Source organism: Myxocyprinus asiaticus, chromosome 45 (genome assembly GCF_019703515.2).
Source record: "Myxocyprinus asiaticus isolate MX2 ecotype Aquarium Trade chromosome 45, UBuf_Myxa_2, whole genome shotgun sequence".
Lineage (NCBI taxonomy): Eukaryota > Metazoa > Chordata > Actinopteri > Cypriniformes > Catostomidae > Myxocyprinus > Myxocyprinus asiaticus.
In genome coordinates, this window is record NC_059388.1 from 25,580,317 (window position 1) to 25,600,109 (window position 19,793).

The 19,793-nt window shown below is 37.6% G+C and overlaps 1 protein-coding gene across 1 annotated transcript in view; it reads left to right on the forward strand.

Annotated features, from left to right (window-relative positions):
• Positions 1 to 19,793, forward strand: part of cdk17 (cyclin-dependent kinase 17) — a 90,249-nt gene that overhangs the window by 61,337 nt on the left and 9,119 nt on the right. The window contains exons 3-11 of the mRNA XM_051687998.1: positions 2,119 to 2,283; positions 11,304 to 11,437; positions 13,470 to 13,595; positions 14,982 to 15,038; positions 17,683 to 17,797; positions 17,942 to 18,036; positions 18,129 to 18,191; positions 18,357 to 18,480; positions 19,635 to 19,755. Coding sequence (XP_051543958.1) covers positions 2,119 to 2,283; positions 11,304 to 11,437; positions 13,470 to 13,595; positions 14,982 to 15,038; positions 17,683 to 17,797; positions 17,942 to 18,036; positions 18,129 to 18,191; positions 18,357 to 18,480; positions 19,635 to 19,755 — 1,000 coding nt within the window. The remainder of the gene's footprint in view (positions 1 to 2,118; positions 2,284 to 11,303; positions 11,438 to 13,469; positions 13,596 to 14,981; positions 15,039 to 17,682; positions 17,798 to 17,941; positions 18,037 to 18,128; positions 18,192 to 18,356; positions 18,481 to 19,634; positions 19,756 to 19,793) is intronic.

Below are 19,793 nucleotides of genomic sequence, written 5' to 3' on the forward strand. Positions count from 1 at the left end.
ATTTTGGTCCACCTTTGTCCACTGGAAATTAATACATATTGAAAAAGAGGGTAGAAACATTTTTTTTTTCTTAAGGTCTGCTTCTTTAAATTTCAAACAATGCTATTTTTTATTTTATTTGTTTGAGGTCTTTCTTTGCCAGAACAGCACTGTCATGAGCATATTGTGCCATCTGTCTTGCTGAACTTATACCTTAGTCATATGTGTGGTTTTGTGTATTTATTTGTGCTCTGTAGGTTCCTTACATGTTTCAAACACTCTGAAGACATTCTTTGCCTCAATAATGGATACATGGAGTGAATTTATGGCTGTTTGCCTGTGTGTTCACTTCGTAAATCAGGAAGGGGCATCAGGGTTCTGTACAGACCCCTACATGCCTGTCGCTGGAGACATTCGGCACGGCAACCATGGAAGCAGTCTTGCTTTGGGCCTGAGAGCTTCTGCTGACATTAAGTATTTTTCTCAGGAGCGCTGTTGCTAAGCAACAAGATGTAGTGGTAAGGATAGGCTTAGAGTTTACATATTATATACTTACGCATTAAAAATGATCACAGTGTTTTCTCTTCAAAACACAAAGTTATTTTTTAGACCTTTTTTTTCATTATTGCACACCCACTGATGCTGTCGTTGGGACATTCCGGCTTTTGACAGCATGACATATTGTCAACCCTACCTGTGGATCATTACCATGGCGTTGGCCGTGGAACATTCCAGAGTTTCCAAGATGCTAATATGTAAACAAGGCCCCTGTGCGCAGCTGGACATGAGTGGAACTTTTACCACATAGGCTCGGCTGGCTTAGACCTGCACCACAATAACACTGTGCTGTTCTGCTTTTGGGAGTCTGATGTTTTGTTGGATTGTCCTTAGGAAGCAGGTTGAAAGGCCTGTTGTAATAAGAGATAGAGCTGTGATGTGGGAAGATATGAGAGAGCGACCACAGCGAAAAAGAAAAGAGAAGACTCTTTGAATAAATGCGGATACTACAACATCAGAGGTTCACATTCAAATGTTCAAGCATCGTCACCCCACCAAATTCTCATAACCCTTATGTGTCTGGCATGATTTTACATTTGTCCTATTTTTCTAAAAGGATTGTCATTATTGTAATACAGTATTTTTTAATATATTACTGTGAAACATGCTTCGATACAACGATTTACATTAAAAGCAGTACAACTAATGCTACCTTGATGTATAAATACTTTTACAATTTAGGTATCCAGATATTTATTTATGTATTTATTTTAATTTTTTTGCATTATGGTAATAAAAATTTGTGGGGAAATGTGCTTAATTGTCATGAAAATGTCACAATGCAAAACAATGCAAACAAATAGGCCTCGTTTTCTTGCAATTGAAATATGTAATGCTTTCTGTTGATTTTGGAGTAAAATATGACACAGACATGTTCTAGACAGGGTTCATGAGATTCACCCATAAGGGTAAAGAAATTGCTTAGATCTTGTAGCGATGCAGAGCCCCTCTAATTGTTTGTGTGTTAGCATGGAGGGGGCTGAATGACTTTTAGATTACAATGTCCTAGAGAGCAGCTTTTTATCTCCTTATGTAATGCAATACCACTTTGGTGCCATGTGTGTGCGTGCAAGCTCAAAGAGAAGTTTTTTGATGGGACAGGTTGTGTAAGCAGTAGCAGGTGGGAGGAAAAGACCTCTACAGACCTTGACTGAAGTTAATAAATGCATTGTATTTTTTTTATCTAAAGGACATTTGCTTGATCATGCCTTGTGCTGATTGGCTCAAACTACTCCAGTATTTACAGCTCTGTTCCTATGGGTCGAAACGTTGCCATAGCAAAACCAATGCAGTTATTGTCTCACCTTTCGATCAAAAGTGAAAAACACAGCAGGTGTTGCCTGCTCAGCATCACTCAGTTTGGCGGGGGAGTGAAGTATATAGGTTTATTTCAACCTCCATCATCAGTTTCTAGAAAGTTATCTGATATTCCCTTTGGCCTCAGCCTGACCTTATTAAATAAAATAATCACTTACATGAAGTATTGACTGCCTGTGTTGGGTCTTGTTCATGAAAAGATAAATCTATTCATGCAATTACACAGATTTGTATGTATTGACAGAGGTGTTGTCATTATTCCAGAGCCCATTGTGAGGAATGGACGGCCGCCCTCTTCCCACAGCATGCACTCGTTCTTGCACCAGTACACAGGCTCCTTTAAGAAGCCACCTCTGCGTCGGCCGCACAGTGTCATCGGGGGCAGCCTGGGGTCCTTCATGGCAATGCCCCGAAATGGCAGTCGTCTTGGTGAGTGACCAATCATTACACTTTTGAAGGTTCTAATAAAAATGAACCATTTAAAGTCTGCTCACACCAAGTTAGAATTTTATGTGCAAAAAAAGATGACAAGATTTTGAGGGTGATATTTTTGCTAATGAACCTTTTCACAGACTGTGATGACGGGTTTCCACCATATTTAGTAGCATAAATCTAGGGCACTTTTTTAATATTTTCCATTTTTATTTAGTGTAAATGTATTACTTTGTGTTATATTAAATAGTTACCACAGCTGCGATGGGCTTCTAATACAGCTGCTAAGGGAGTCACTGTAAATGTGGTATCTTTCTCTCATCTGACTGCCATAATCCACCACTTGTTTCCTGTTTTTCTTCTTTTGAAAAGTCATAGAAATGTATTAATGGAGTAATACATTTCTTAATATTTGCTGTGGTCACCCATTAACTGCCATCGAAGTTTACCCCACTATAGTTTACTTCCGTGTTCAAAACCCTGAAATGTGCAAAAGGTTCATTGCAAAACTCAATAAATATTTATAGTAGAATAGTATTTTGGAAAAACATGTTTAAAAAGTACTCACGCATGAGATCAGTCATAGAGAAATAAGATAAATACCACTCGCTTTTTCTTAATTATCCCTTGTAATGAGAAGCTTTGACTCTCAAAATAAATTAATCATGGCTGACTGTGAGTAGCACATTTTCACAATGACATTGGTAACTGAGAACTTCTGTTTTGGTGTGATGCTGCAGATAAGCCGCTTGGTGTTAGTGCATTATGTACTCAAAGATTAGTAAGTGCACCTTTAAATAGAAATGCATCTCCATGAGCTACTTCATACAGAGTAAGACATTTTGTACTGTGATATTCCATCGTTTTATTTTTATTAGTGTACAGTGGCAAGAAAAAGTATGTGAACTCTTTGGAATTACCTGCATTTATGTATAAATGTATCTTAAAATCTGGTTTGATCTTCATCTAAGTTACAATAATGAACAAACACAATCTGTTTTAATTAATAACACACAAATTATTGTATTGTTCTTGTACATATTGAATACATCATTTGAAATTTCACATTGTAGGTTTAAAAAGTATGTTGGCTAATGACGTCAACAAAAGCTAATTAGAGTCAGGAGCTGGCAAACCTGACATCCAGTTAATGAAACAAAATCGAAGGTGTGGGTTAGTGCTACTTTGACTTATAAAAAGCACTCAAACATTTCGAGTTTGCTGCATTATTAGGACCATGCCTCGCAAACAAGAGATCTCAGAAGACCTACGATCAAGAATTGTTGCTTTGCATAAAGCTGGAAAGGTTAACAAAGCTACCTCGAAGATCTTAGATATTCATGTGTCCACAGTTAGACAAATTGTCTATGAATGGAGATGACCGTCCAGCCAAGATGACTCAAAGGGCACACCACAGAATGCTCAACGAGGTAAAAAAGAACCCTAGCGTGACAGCTGAAGACTTGTAGGAATCATTGGAACTGGTTAACATCTCTGTTTATGAGTCTACTATACAGAAAACATTAAACAGGCATAGAGTCCATGGCAGGACACCACGAAGGAAGACGCCTTCTGAACATTGTGCAAGTCTAATCTGCAGCTACTGGAAACACTTGGTTAAGTTTATTGCTTCCAAAGGAGGATCGATTAGTTATTAAATCCTAGGATTCATTTACTTTTTCCACAGCACTGTGAATGTTTATTGGGATGTGTTCAGTAAAGACTATATATAAAGATTATAATTGTTTGTGTGTTTTTATCTTAAGCACATTGTGTTTGTCTGTACTTGTGACTGATGAAGATGAGATCACATTTTATGACCAATTAATACAGAAAACCAGGTAATTTCAAATGGTTCACATACTTTTTTTTTTTTGCCACTGTATATTTCTGTAGGAAATTTGCTGGCTTGCCATCTGATCTAGTGCAACATATGGTCTTTTCCTGCCCTTAGCAAATTTAGTTAAATGTCAGCTAAACAAAAGCCTAAAGTTTTATTGTGATATATTGTGATATGTAAACCTATAATACATTATTTGTGTTTTGTCCATGCTCTGTCTGATAACAATCCTAACACAAAATGCTTGAGCAGTGACCAGTGAAAATATGCAATATAAATTTTATTGTTACTGAAATGTTTTGATTTCCTTTTGGGGTGTTGAAGTCTTAAGTAATAATGTTTTATATATTTTCTTAAAACCTTTGGCTTAATTGTGGCAAATTTTTGGGGAACATGATAGTGATGGAACATGGATTATATGACACTTCTGAAAGTGTCCGATCGTACACACCTTGACCAATCCCAATCCTACATTTTCCAAGACCACATCCACTTTCAGTTCGTTTGTTGCTTCTGTATGACTGTCAGCAAAAGACATTCTAAAGACATTCAAACCACGCACAACAAACATTAAATTAACGACTGTGTCACATTAAAAAGAAAATCAAGTCTACAGAATCTTGGTATATAATGAATCTGGGCCACTTGACCTTATCTCCTTGTTGTCATGGGAGCAGTCATGTCTAACCCTGGTGTGCAAGCGTTTAAGTGTGTGTGGATGTTCTCTCTCTCACACAAACACACACACTCACACACTGGCGAGATGTGAGTCGTAAGAAGGCTAGTGGGAGGTAACCGAGCAAGAAGTGTGTGTCACAGTTCAGTCCTGCTGCTTTCTGAGTGTGTGTCCATGCGTGGTGGTTCCCATGCGTGAGCATATTATTTACCAGCAATACAGACATGAGTCCAGACGCGTCTGTTCCCCATACCCCCATTTTTATCCATTAACACCAATGTCACAGAGCAAGTGTGTGCTTATTTGGCATGGAATGTGCTATTTGGAAACTGCGATGTACACTACTAAGTCAAAAGTTAAGACACACTTTACTGAATTTATGGTTCTCATGATTTATAAAATAGTAATTGTAAACTTTGTCTAAGTATGAATTTCTTGACAAAACTGATATTTTAAAAAAAATTAAATGGATGAGTTGGAGAGGATAGTGAAGGAATGTGTCTAAACTTTACTGGTACTGTAAATCTGTTCGGTAAATGTCTTGAATTCCCTCGAACAGGATATATTCCGGATCAGAGTGATTTCAGGCAACTCTGGAAGTTTATAAGACAGTCTGGAGTTTATTACAGTTTGACCCACTTTTGTTCTTGCAAGATTTTTCCGTGCCACACTTTTTTTGGAAAAGTGGAACATTGCGCATGCTAGAATTTCAGCACATTGTATGAAAAAGACTGGAGAGCGGAGGAGAGCAGAACACAGCGAAGGGGTGAGAGAGACAAGATGACAGATGTCAAAATTAGAAGAGAGAGAGATTGAGGTTGTCTCGGGCATGATGGGGAATGAAAGAGCACAGTGCTTGTGATGTTGAAAGAGTGAGAGGAGGTAGAGAGATAAAAGAAATGAAAGGCAGAGTGAACAAAGGGAAATACAGGGTAATCTGACAGAGCGACTCATTACCTTGCAGTATATTAGATTTTTTTTTAAATGAGTAGAGCACTGCACCTATGACAGCACACACTTTTTACACTTCCACACATGCACCGTTTCACTGTTTCAAAGACTTCACTGTGACAGGGTGCAGAAATGCTGTTTTAAGAAAATGGATCTCCCTTCTTGTCTCTCTAAAACTCCAGCCCTCTATGGATGAATCTCAAAAAGAAATGTACAGGCTCTATTTTACTATAAAAAAAACAAAAAAAAAAACAATTATATATATATATATATATATATATATATATATATATATATATACATACAGTACTGTGCAAACGTTTTAGGCACTTAAGATGTTTCACAAAAACATTTGTCTTAAGATGGTTATTTATATCATCAGCTTTAGTGTGTCAATAGGAAAAATACATTTTAGACTCCCAAACATTACTTTTGCAAATAGAAAAGATTAGAATAGAGGAACAGGGGACTCTGCAAGAGTGAAGAGACAGAAGCAATTGAGACAGCCTAAATAGATAAAAGAACTGTGGTGAATTCTCCAAGAAGCTTAGAACATCCTATCTGCCAACAACCAAGAAAAATTGTGTCCAGGTGTACCTAGGAGAATTGGGGCTGTTTTAAAGGCAAAGGTGGTCACACCGAATATTGATTTCACTTTTTTATGTTTACTGGACTTTGTATGATGTTAATTGATAAATGAAAACTATTTATGTCATTATTTTTGAAGACATCCTCACTATGCAACATTTTTCACAAGTGCCTAAAACTTGCACAGTACTGTATATATATATATATATATATATATATATATATATATATATATATATATATAAATACACACACACACAGACACACACACACACCGATCAGCCACAACATTAAAACCACCTGCTTAATATTGTGTATGCATTCTGAGATGCTATTCTTCTCACCACAATTGTACAGAGCGGTTATCTGAGTTGCCGTAGACTTTGTCAGTTCGAATCAGTCTGGCCATTCTCTGTTGACCTCTCTCATCAGCAAGGCTTTTCCATCTGCAGAACTGCCACTCACTGGATGTTTTTTGTTTTTGGAACCATTCTAAGTAAATTCTAGAGACTGTTGTGCATGAAAATCCCAGGAGATCAGCAGTTACAGATATACTTGAACCAGCCCGTCTGGCACCAACAATCATGCCATGCTCCAAATCACTGAGATCACATTTTTGCCCCATTCTGATGGTTGATGTGAATATTAACTGAAGCTCCTGACCTGTATCTGCTTGATTGTATGCACTGCACTGCTGCCACATGATTGGCTGATTAAATAATCACATGGATGATTGTTGCTGCCAGATGGGCTGGTTTGAGTGTTTCTGTAACTGCTGATATCCTGGGATTTTCACACACAACTGTCTTTTGAATTTACTCCGAATGGTGCCAAAAACAATAAATATCCAGTGAGCGGCAGTTCTGTGGACGGAAATGCCTTGCTGATGAGAGAGGTCAACAGAGAATGGCCAGACTGGTTCGAACTGACAAAGTCTACGGTAACTCAGATAACCACTCTGTACAATTGTGGTGAGAAGAATATCATCTCAGAATGCTATTCTGAGATGTGGGTTGGCATTGTTTTGGCGGCACAAAGGTGACGTACACAATATTAAGCAGGTGGTATTAATGTTGTGGCTGATCGGTGTGTGTGTGTGTGTGTGTGTATATATACTGTATATATATATATATATATATATATATATATATATATATATGCTTAAAGAAAATGAAGGCTGTGTGAGGAACAATACAATTTGTTGCAATTTTTCCGAACACTCCTCAATCTCTCTTTGGTTGGACAAATAGATAGTCCCACCCCAAACTCGCACTATTGGTTTAGCCAGTGTTGCTGTGTTGGTCTGCTCAAACAAACAGAGCAGTGTTATGAGAGCACCACATCACCACACACACAAATCAAACAACAAATTGTCTTTGCATATAAATCTGGGATTGTTGAAGTTTTTTTTACAAATGCTTAATGTCATGAAAATAATGTTACAATGCAAAAAGCGGTATTATTACTTTTTTTTAATAACGTGTTTTTTTTATTTTTTATTGTAAACAATATTTACATTCGAAACAAAAAGAGAGAAAAGAATACTTTGGTCCATATAAAAAAAAAAAATCTTTGCATATAAATCTGGGATAGTACAAAATATTTTTAACGTACAAAAAATGAGTTTAAGTGACATGAAAATTATGTCACATTGCAAAAAAATGGTAGTACTTCTTTTTGAATACCTATTTTTGTTTTAAATACATTGATCCATAAAAACAATTATCTGTATATAAATCTGGAATTGTAGAAAGTACTGCAATATATAAACAGTATATACAGGTGAAGTCAGAAGTTTACATACACCTTAGCCAAATACATTTAAACCCTATTTTTTTTTTTACAATTCCTGACATTTAATCATAGAAAACATTCCCTGGCTTAGGTCAGTTAGGATCACTACTTTATTTTAAGAATGTGAAATGTCAGAATAATAGTAGAGAGAATGATTTATTTCAGCTTTTATTTCTTTCATCACATTCCCAGTGGGTCAGAAGTTTACATACACTTTGTTTGTATTTGGGAGCATTGGCTTTAAATTGTTTAACTTGGGTTGAACGTTTTGGGTAGCCTTCCACAAGCTTCTCACAATAAGTTGCTGGAATTTTGGCCCATTCTTCCAGACAGAACTGGTGTAACTGAGTCAGGTTTGTAGGCCTCCTTGCTCACAAACTTTTTCAGTTCAGCCCACAAATTTTCTATAGGATTGAGGTCAGGGCTTTGTGATGGCCACTCCAATACCTTGACTTTGTTGTCCTTAAGCCATTTTGCCACAACTTTTAGTTATGCTTGGGTTCACTGTCCATTTGAAAGACCCATTTGCGACCGAGCTTTAACTTCCTGGCTGATGTCTTGAGATGTAGCTTCAATATATCCACATAATTTTCCTTCCTCATGATGCCATCTATTTTGTGAAGTGCACCAGTCCCTCCTGCAGCAAAGCACCCCCACAACATGATGCTGCCACACCCATGCTTCACGGTTGGGATGGTGTTCTTCGGCTTGCAAGCCTCACCCTTTTTCCTCCAAACATAACGATGGTGATTATGGCCGAAAAGTTCAATATTTGTTTCATCAGACCAGAGGACATTTCTCCAAAAAGTAAAATTTTTGTCCCCATGTGTACTTGCAAACTGTAGGTTTTGGAGCAGTGGCTTCTTCCTTGCTGAGCAGGTTATGTCGATATAGGACTCATTTTACTGTGGATATAGATACTTGTCTACCTGTTTCCTCCAGCATCTTCCCAAGGTCCTTTGCTGTTGTTCTGGGATTGTTTTGCACTTTTCGCACCAAACTACGTTAATCTCTAAGAGACAGAATGTGTCTCCTTCCTGAGTGGTGTGATGGCTGCGTAGTCCCATGGTGTTTATACTTGTGTACTATTGTTTGTACAGATGAACGTGGTACTTTCAGGCATTTGGAAATTGCTCTCAAGGATGAACCAGACTTGTGGAGGTCCACATTTTTTTTTTCTGAGGTCTTGGCTGATTTCTTTTGACTTTCCCATGATGTCAAGCAAAGAGGCACTGAGTTTTTAGGTAGGCCTTAAAATACATCCACAGGTATACCCCCAATTCAGTACACTTCCTATCAGAAGCAAATTGGCTAATTGCGTAAAGGCTTGACATCATTTTCTGGAATTTTTCAAGCTGCTTAAAGGCACAGTTAACTTAGTGTATGTAAACATCTGACCCACTGGAATTGTGATATAGTCAATTAAAATTGAACCAATCTGTCTGTAAACAATTGTTGGAAACATTACTCATGTCATGCACAAAGTAGATGTCCTGAACGACTTGCCAAAACTATAGTTTGCTAATATTAAATCAGTGGAGTGGTTAAAAAATTAGTTTTATTGACTTCAGCCTAAGTGTATGTAAACTTCTGACTTCAACTGTATAAAAAAATGGTCCTAGAATAGGCTTAATTTTCATTATGCAAAATATAATTTAATTTTTCTTTTGATTTGGGGTAAAATATGACCAGGACAGTTAACCCCTATCCTCCTTTTCCCCTCTTGTCTGAAGACATCAGAGGAGAGAGACAGTGGACAGCTCTGTTCTGTAATGGAAGGCCCTCAGATTAGGTGCTTTTTACTGCCTCAGCCAGATAAAAGAGCGGATCGATGTGTCACCCTTAGGGGACGCCGTCTTATGAGGACAGGAAGGTGGGGGCTGTGTTGCAGCAAGCAGCCTGCCAAAAAAACTACAGAGTCATGACAACCCCTATGGACTGTAGTTCCCAGCTTTCTTTTGTAAGGAATATCCATCTGTGTTCTTCTGGAACAAATTTTTGTGCTTTTAGTCCGTCTCTTTTCCGAGTACTGAAAGACTGTACATACAAGCACATGTACATGAACATGAGGACTCTTAATTCCTAGCTGTTTTTCAGTTTGTGTTTGTGCGGTTTATAAACCCCGATTACATCATAATTTGACCCATTGGCCAGCTCCGATAAGCAGGATCATACTTTAATGTAATAGAGATGAGATGAGGACACAGTTCAATGCACACACACACACACAATCGCTTACAAACAAAATGCACATGGAACAGTACATGCTGAATGCCTTGTCAGATTTCTTTTTTCTGAGAAGTCCATGTCTCTTCCTCTTTCTTTGGAAATTGTGGCGTAGATGAATGTAAGTTTAGTGTGTGTGTCCATGTCATGTTCAAGTGTTTTTCATGATTAATGTGGCTGTTGAATATGATGAACTGCTGGAGAATTATTAACAGAGGTGCAGCCTCTTCAGTATTAGAATCAGAATCAGAATGAGCTTCATTGCCAGGTATGCTTACACATACAAGGAATCTTGGTGACAGGAGATTCCAGTACACAACAGTACAAAACAGCAACAAGACTTTTAAAAAATAATTAAAAATTGAATAAAAAAAAATAAAATAAAAAAATATTGAAAAGAAAATAAAGTATATAAAGAATACACAATAGACTATATATATATATATATATATATATATATATATATATATATATATATACATATATACATATACATACATACACATACATACACACACGCACACACACATTTAAGTCAAAAGTTCATTGATTGCTTCCTCGTGTTTAGCTTCCTCGTTATGACATTTTTTAGCTTAATTGACTGAAGGATTAAGAAAGGTTATTGGTAAATGCTTTTTTAAAATGGCATTTTAAAATTCTTTAAAGATCTAGAAATTATTCTTTTGTTGTTGGATTTTCTGGAATGTTCTGGGTTTAATAAATTAAGCTCAATCAACAGCATTTGTGGTATAATGTTGATTACCACAGAAATTTTCCATAACCAGCGACGTACATACATAAAGACAGTAAAGCCACATACATGTACAAGCTAACACTTCTCAGCAGTTAGAGGGCCAGTAGCTGCCTTCCCTTAGATCTCTGCAATCTAACAACACATATATCATGCAGTTCATTTCCTAACCTCCCTATCCTCTCTCCCAGACATTGTTCATGAGAATCTGAAGATGGGTTCTGACGGAGAGAGCGATCAGGCCTCGGGGACATCCTCAGACGAAGTTCAGTCGCCCACTGGTGTGTGTCTCCGCACCAGATCACACCGGCGTATATCCATGGAGGTAAGACAACTATGTGTGTCCATAATTAATCTCCACCACAAACTCGCCACATGCTCAGTTATTCAAGGCAGCAGAAACCATCCGTGTATGTGTTGCACCCTGAAAGCTTTATATTGGGCTGTGATGTGTCACTACTAAAAGCTTTATTTTTTGCTTTGGGTAGGTGGAGGGATTCCTCTTTTTCAGTTCTCTCTCTCTTCTCTCTCAGTACTCACTTCTGTCTTCCTCTTCCTCCGCACTGATTCTTTAATGAGACATCTTAAGAAATGTGACGGTTTGTGGGCAATGGTGTACAGATGGTATAAAGCATCAAGTTTTGCTTCACGTCCAGATTGTACCTTGAATATAAAGTAGCGACCCGACACAGAACCAAACATAACCCATATCTAGTGTGGTTTTGTTCATGGTTCATTTCTGCTACCTGTCTATGTTGGCATCTGCAGTTTTTTTTTTTAGCTTCAACCAAATTTCAGATGAATTAGCACTGAGGAGCTTGAATGGACACACGGCCTTTGGCGTCAACAATAAAAGATATAGAATTTTCTTCTCCCTTTTAAGCCCGTTCTGCTGTCCTAACTATACTTGTTCTTTCTCACTCCTTTCCATGCTTTATTATTTGCACTCTATATTCTCTCTTTTCTGTAGTAAAATGTGAGGGGAAATGTGAGTTTGAATAGCATTCAGAGAGGATTTTGAAGCTGGAAAACTTTCTATCAGAATTAACCTGAATACATCAAACCATTCACGTCACACTCTGCAGTCTTGCTACATAAAGCGTTTAAAGCCTCTTATTCTGAGATTTGAATTGCAAACATCTGTCCAAACTAGTTATTTGACCGTTTTTTTTTGCTCAGTCTCTGTCTTTGATGTTCTTTTGCCCCCTGCTGTATGAATGAGATTACTGCAGCTACACTGACTACGCGCACAGTGAATTGATATTTAATATACAGTATATCTCAGTATTAATGTATTTTCTCAGAAATGGCTTAAAAGGATTATTTTCAATCAGAGAAACCATAACCTAAAATAACTGAAATATTGAAAAATATTTTTACATTTTAAAATTGCCATTCAGTTTTTCACTAAGCAAGTACAAGGAAGAATTTTTTTATCATTTTGATGTGTATGCACCAATATATAAATACATATTAATATAAAACAGCAACATTTTACCTATATATGTTTTTACTAAAACATTTTAATACCTGACAAATACCACGCCGGGACATGATTTGTATAAATGATCCAAAATTCCTAACTCTTATCAGCTTTTTTGCTTCTAAAGTTTAAATTAGAGATACTATTCCAATATATATATTTTTAGAGCTCTCATATTCACGAATCATAAGAAGTGGGCATTAATCGGGTCTACTGGTGCAGCCTTTACAAAACTCACTTGCCAAATAAAAAGTGCACTAAAATAATTGCGAAATTGACGATGTTGATTTATTTTATATCGCTAATAAACTAATATTGAATATTTCATAAATATTATATATACAGCTCAGCACTAGTTCACAGATCCCATTTAAATATCAAAATACTGGCTTTTTCTATAGTGACAAGCCAGACATACCTTTTTGTAACATATATTTATTTGGTATTTGATACAGTTTTGATGCATTCGCCAGATTCAGTTTTTTTTTTAGTTTTTTTTTTACATAGAATCTAGACATGGTACAGATACATGTTCATAGTGCTGTACAGTTCATGCTTCTTTAGTGTGTGTGTTTGTGTGGGTGGAGAGGAAAGGCATGAGATAGAGAGAGAGTTGTAAATGGAAGACATTCAGAGCATGATGGAGGGCTATTTATGGAAGACGCTAATGCTTTGGGTTGAGAAGGGGTTTATGCAGTCACGCACACAGACTGCCTTCAAATTAGACACATGTGATAAATGAAAATTGGCCACCAAGCATCAATTATTAATTTGATTTATGCTTTGATAAGAAGTGCCCTAATTTTGGCCCTTGTGACTGACTTGTTTGCATATGTGTGTGTGTGTGTGTGTGTGTGTGTGTGTGATTTCTCAGGACCTGAATAAACGCCTGTCATTGCCTGCTGATATCCGGATTCCTGACGGTTACCTGGAAAAGCTTCAGTTGAGCAGCCCACCGTTTGACCAACCCCTCAGCCGACGATCACGTAGAGCTTCGCTAGTGAGTGTGTGTGTGTGTGAGAGAGTTTAGAGAGAGGAGTGTGTGTATGTGTGTGTGTTTGTTTACTTGCATAAACCCTCAGGTCATCTCTAAGGATGTCTTTGTAAAGATGGAACTACACTGAGGTTTAAAATGCAATGTGCCTCCAATGGCTGCCTTCAAAAACATATGTTTTTGAGCAATTATTACATTCTCTATCATGCAAACATGAAACTCCTTATTATAATAGTTTAATCTCAGATGCAAAGCACTCACCATATCTATTTGTTTGAGCGTATCAGGAGAAGAACATAATGGGACATCTACCTAGCAACCACACTGCATAGCAACGTGTCAATTATGTTGCTCTATCTGTCATAACAAGATTGTATTCTAGGTTAATAAATCCTAGCCTGAGGTTGAATTAGTAAGGTTTATGTAAACTATTCCCTCTGCCAGGGTTAAAACTGTGACACAGCTGGTAGGTTTTTAATGTTAAGAAGAAGAAAAAACAAGTGCTATTTAATAAACAGTGTGGTTTATATCAATTTAAAGAAGTAGTTCGCCTAAGAATGAAATGTGTATCATGTACTCACCGTTATGCTTTCCAAACATGTATTACTTGCTTTCTTAACACAAGGAGATTTTAGACAGAATGTTTATGCTGCTCTTTTTCATACAATATACGTATACAGTTATCAAAAAAGCACCCTAAAAGTAGCGAGGGTGAATAAATCATAAAGGAATTAAGTTTTAAAGAGTAAACGATTTGTTATGTTTGCTTAGGTATATTCTGAACTGCTTTTGGTAATGAGTGCACATTGCACAGCAAGCTTTTCTTCTCAAACACACCATGGAGTCATGCAGTTACCCAGACCATTAAACAAGAAACCCAGTGTCACTATGTACATTGTGTCGTAGTACTCTCAGTGGAGCACAAAGACACATACCATGTTCTTTGTCTGTAGGTTGCATACACAGGGGTTTTGCATGTGAAAAGCCCCCTGCATGAGTGACTGAGTCTTCTCTGCATCCATTGTTCTTAGCTGTCATCCGTCTATCTTGTCCCCCGTCCAGTCCTTGTGTGTGTAAGAGAGAGAGATAGCGGGTTTCTACTTATGTTGAGATTTTAGTGACCCCTGGTGCACATATGAGCAAGTATAGTGTGTGTGTGTGTGTGTGTGTGTGTGTGTGTGTGTGTGTGTGTGTGTGTGTGTGTGATGGTTAATTGCTTTGTCTGAGAAATTATTTTGGTTGTAGATATCAGAGACAGCGAGCAACACTTCAAACACATGGTTCTAACTGATAAGGTCTGTTGAACACATGCAGGCCTGTTCAGCATTAACCAGATTGCATTAATAAGACAATATCTCTCTCCCTCTGTCTCTCTCATTTCTCTGCTTACAGTCTGAAATCGGGTTTGGGAAACTGGAGACCTACATAAAACTTGACAAGTTGGGAGAGGTGAGCCTATACAAAAGTTCTGAAGTATCTGTTGTCAGCAGTCATATCGCCCTGTAGCTCAAGACTGGTTACCCACTGAAGTTAAGCAGGGTTGAGTCTGGTCAGTACTTGGATGGGAGACCTCCTGGGGAAAACTAAGGTTGCTGCTGGAAGAGGTATTAGAGAGGCCAGCTGGGGTGCTCACCCTGCGATCTGTGTGGGTATGCATGCCCCAGTATAGTGATGGGGACATTGTACTGTAAAAAGGCACTGTCCTTCAGATGAGATGTTAAGCCAAGGTCCTGACCCTCTGTGGTCATTAAAAATCCCTAGACACTTCTTGAAAAGAGTAGGGTGTAACCCTGGTGTCCTGGCCAAATTCCCCCCATTGGCTCTTATCAGTCATGGCCTCCTAATAATCCCCATCCAGTAATTGGCTATATAACTGTACTCTCTCCTCTCCACCAATATCTGGTGTGTACTGGTGTACTATGGCTCCAGGTGGATGCTGCACACTGGTGGTGGTTGAGGAGAGTCCCCTATTTACTATGTAAAGTGCTATGAGTGTAGTGTCAGAAAAGCGCTATATAAATGTAACATTCATTCATTTAAAGTTCTGTTCGTATTGGCATACTGTATGCTATTTTGTTTTTAGAATGCAGTATTTATACAATGCAAGTTTTTTGTCAAAATATGAAATATACAACCAGAGCACACTGCATGAGATACAGTTTTCGATTTCTAAGATGTCTTTCTGGACATAAACAGACTGCCAGAACTGAGATGACAAATTAAAAAATCAGTATAGTCATGTGACAACAGTCAAGCATACTGAAGTTTGAAATGTTCACTTAGTGTAAGTATGCTGTAGAGATGCATCGATCCGATACCTGGATCGATACTGACAGTTTTAACCGGATCGGGTATCGGTCTGACGAGCACTTTCCAATTTCAAAATTGTGTGATAGACATGGTTGTTACCGTCAAGCTAAAAAATGGCATAAAAGAACCATTAAAGTAGTCCACATGACTCGTGTATTTTATTTAAAGTGTCTTGAAGACATGCGATAGCTTTGTGAATCTCAGAAGGCTGCATTTAATAAAAAATATATTGTCTGCATGTGCAGCGCGCTTCACACACACACGCACGCACACACACACACATAGCACGCGTGGGCTGATAGTGCTCGATAGTTTGGTTCACTTATAATATGCATTGAGATCAAAACTCAATTTTGAATGAAAAGTATTTTAAACTACTTGGAACTAGCCCACACACAGACACTCCAAGGTCATCGTCTTCCTGGAGTGTTCTGTCAAAATAAGCAAGGTTAGACTCAGCAAACAAGTGTGGATTATCTTTTGAACTATAGTTAGCGCTGTCTCAAAACTGCTCAGTTATGCTCAGGTCATTATGTAGATGATGCATTCCAATTTTCTTTTAAATCTGACACTCCTTTTAAAATATATATCACTTTTTAATAAGGAATTATGCAATGAAGTACAGCCTACACTGTTGTAAGCATAACTTGAAGACTCAGAGGTCAACAGTAGTAAAAATGTAAAAACAAATTTTTGCTGGACTCAAACTCACAACCTTTTGAACTTCATTCCAAAGCTTTAACCACTCGGCCATTCAGCTGACACTGCTTAGCAATGCTAAAGAGACTGTCCAAGCGAAGGTTTTCTTACAGCCAAGTGGATTTGAATTCAAGCAAGAATTATGCAATGTAGTCCAGCCTGCAGTAGTAGTAAGCACAACAGGAAGACTCAGAGGTCATCAGAAGCACAGTTTTTAAAAGCACACTTTGCTGGACTCGAACTCACAATCTTTTGAGCCATAACCCAATGCTTTAACCAGTGGGTCACTCAGTTGACATAGCTCAACAATACCAAAGACACATTCCAAGCTGAGAGTATAAAACGATAGCTGAGAATATCTTGATTTTAATGCTAAGTGGTTTTGAATTCAAGCAGGAATTATCAATGTAGTACAGCTAATGTAGTATCAAGTGCAACATGAAGTCTGAGATGTCAACACAATTAAAAATGTGAAAATCAGTCTTTGCTGAACTTGAACTCACAACCTTTTGAGCCGTAGTCCGACACTAACCACTTTGCAACTCTGACACATCTCAGCCATGGCAAAGAGACATGCCGAGTTTAGAGTCAGCACAAAGTGTGGATTATCTTTTGAACTATTGGTGGCGCTGTCTCAGAAGTGGGGCCCAAGCACTGAAAGTGCAGAGTCTATTGTTTATTCTTATTTTTTTTTTTTTATATTAAATTACAATAATATTTAAGTTGACTGGGTTCCAAAAAAATAACTGTGTGATTGAAAAGTGGACTCAGTGGACTGCAGTAGGGGTCATTCAAGGAAAGGTCTGAATCCAGGTCGAAATAAAAGTTAAAAAACAACTGGTTTCTTTTCTACTGAAGACACTAGAATTACTTTTAATTTAGCTGCTGCATTATCCAGTAGACTATTTAAAAATAAAGTTTTTCTTAATAGGCTACACATTTTTTATGTAATCATTTTTTTGTTTTCTCTATTTTATAATGAAATGTGTAGTTAGATGTAAAATAAACCCTTTCTGTCAAAAATGGTTGTAAAAATTTTTTTTACATGCATTAAAATAAAATTGTACTCATAATTGTATCATAGGGGACATATGCCACTGTCTTCAAGGGGCGGAGCAAACTGACTGACAACCTCGTAGCTCTGAAAGAAATCCGATTGGAGCACGAGGAGGGAGCGCCATGCACGGCTATTAGAGAGGGTGAGGTGTAAACTTTATCTCTTCATCTCTTTCCCATGCACCTCTGGATTCCTAGATTCCTTGGTTAATTTTGACCTAATCAACCAGTATTTAGTTTACACATGAGTAATTTGTTTGGTCTCTTCCTCCCACTCTCTCTTTTAGTGTCGTTACTGAAGGATTTAAAGCACGCCAACATTGTCACGCTTCATGACATCGTCCACACAGACAAATCCCTCACTCTTGTTTTTGAGTACCTGGTGAGAGAACTTCCCCTTTCTTGGTTTGTGCCACCCTGTTCTTTTAGCCCTTCTTTGCATTTATTCATTCATTTTTCTTTGTCTTCCCACAGGATAAAGATCTGAAGCAGTACATGGATGACTGTGGGAACATCATGAGTATGCACAATGTTAAGGTAAGTACTATATCTGTGTAATATATGTTGGTTGCGGTTGTAAAGCTATTTATTTTATAAGAACAATAGTTTAGACAACATAAACTGGTGGTTTGTTACACTGCCATGCAAAAACAACAACATTGTGTTTTTGGTTTTGTAACCTGGAGTAATGTGTTGTTGTAGATTTTCCTGTTCCAGATTTTGCGAGGGCTGGCGTATTGCCACAGACGCAAGGTTTTGCACAGGGACCTGAAACCACAAAATCTGCTCATTAATGAGAGAGGAGAACTCAAACTGGCTGATTTTGGTACGTTTAATATCCAAGAAAAGCCTACTGTGTCCTTTCTGACACTTTGGTGTTTTTACTCAGATGAACTAATAAATTCTGCCTGCTCTTTTGTGTCTTCTATGTGTGTACTAAATGTGAGAGCAGACATTTGCATTTGAATCCACATCAGTGCACAATTTTGGAGAACACTGCATTTTTCACTTTTCAGAGGACAACAATCAAGTTTAAAGGGATGGTTCACCCAAAAATGAAAATTCTCTCATCATGTACTTACCCTAATCCCATCCCAGATGTGTATGACTTTCTTTATTCTGCTGAACTCAAACGAAGACTTTTAGAAGAATATTTCAGCTCTGTAGGTCCTCACAATACAAGTAAATGGGTGCCAAAATTAGGAAGCTCCAAAAGGACATACAGGCAGCATAAAAGTAATCCATAAGACTCCAGTGGTTAAATCCATATCTTCAAAACGATGTGATAAGTGTGGGTGAGAAAAAGATCATTATTTAAGTCCTTCTTTACTATCAATCTCCACTTTCACTTTCACATTCTTCTTCTTTTGTTTTTGCCGATTTGCATTGTTTGTGCATATGGCCATCTACTGGGCAGGGAGGAGAATTTATGTTAAAAACGGACTTAAATATTTATCTGTTTCTCAGCCACACTTGTATCGCTTCTGAATAAATAGATTTAACCACTGGAGTCTTACGGATTACTTTATGCTACCTTTGTATGCATTTTGGAGCTTAAAAATTTTGGTCACCATTCACTTGCATTGTGAAGACCTACAGAGCTGAAATATTCTTTTAAAAATCTTCACTTGTTCAGCAGAAGAAAAAAAGTCAAACATATCTGGTATGGCTTGAGGGTGAGTAAATGATGAGAGAATTTAAATTTTGGGGTGAACTATCCTTTTAAGACTTCATTAAGTACTAATGAAAGCTTTTGGAATACTTGATTCTGATTGCTCTAATGCAATATGTGGGTTAATGTACAGTCAGCGGGGTCATAATCGCAAAACCCTGACATGTCGATCAGTGCTGTACATTGTTCCTTACATATTGCATTAAATATTTATTGATTAGTTTGATGAATACTTTAATAATGTATACTGTTCTTGGATAAAGTAATTTTATTTATATTTCTCTCCCTCGAACTGTTTGTGTTTGTAGGTCTGGCGCGAGCCAAGTCTGTCCCCACTAAGACGTACTCTAATGAGGTGGTGACCTTATGGTACAGACCTCCTGATGTACTACTGGGATCCTCAGAGTACTCCACACAGATCGATATGTGGTGAGTAACGTGTGCGTTGCAGTAGGGGTCATTCAAGA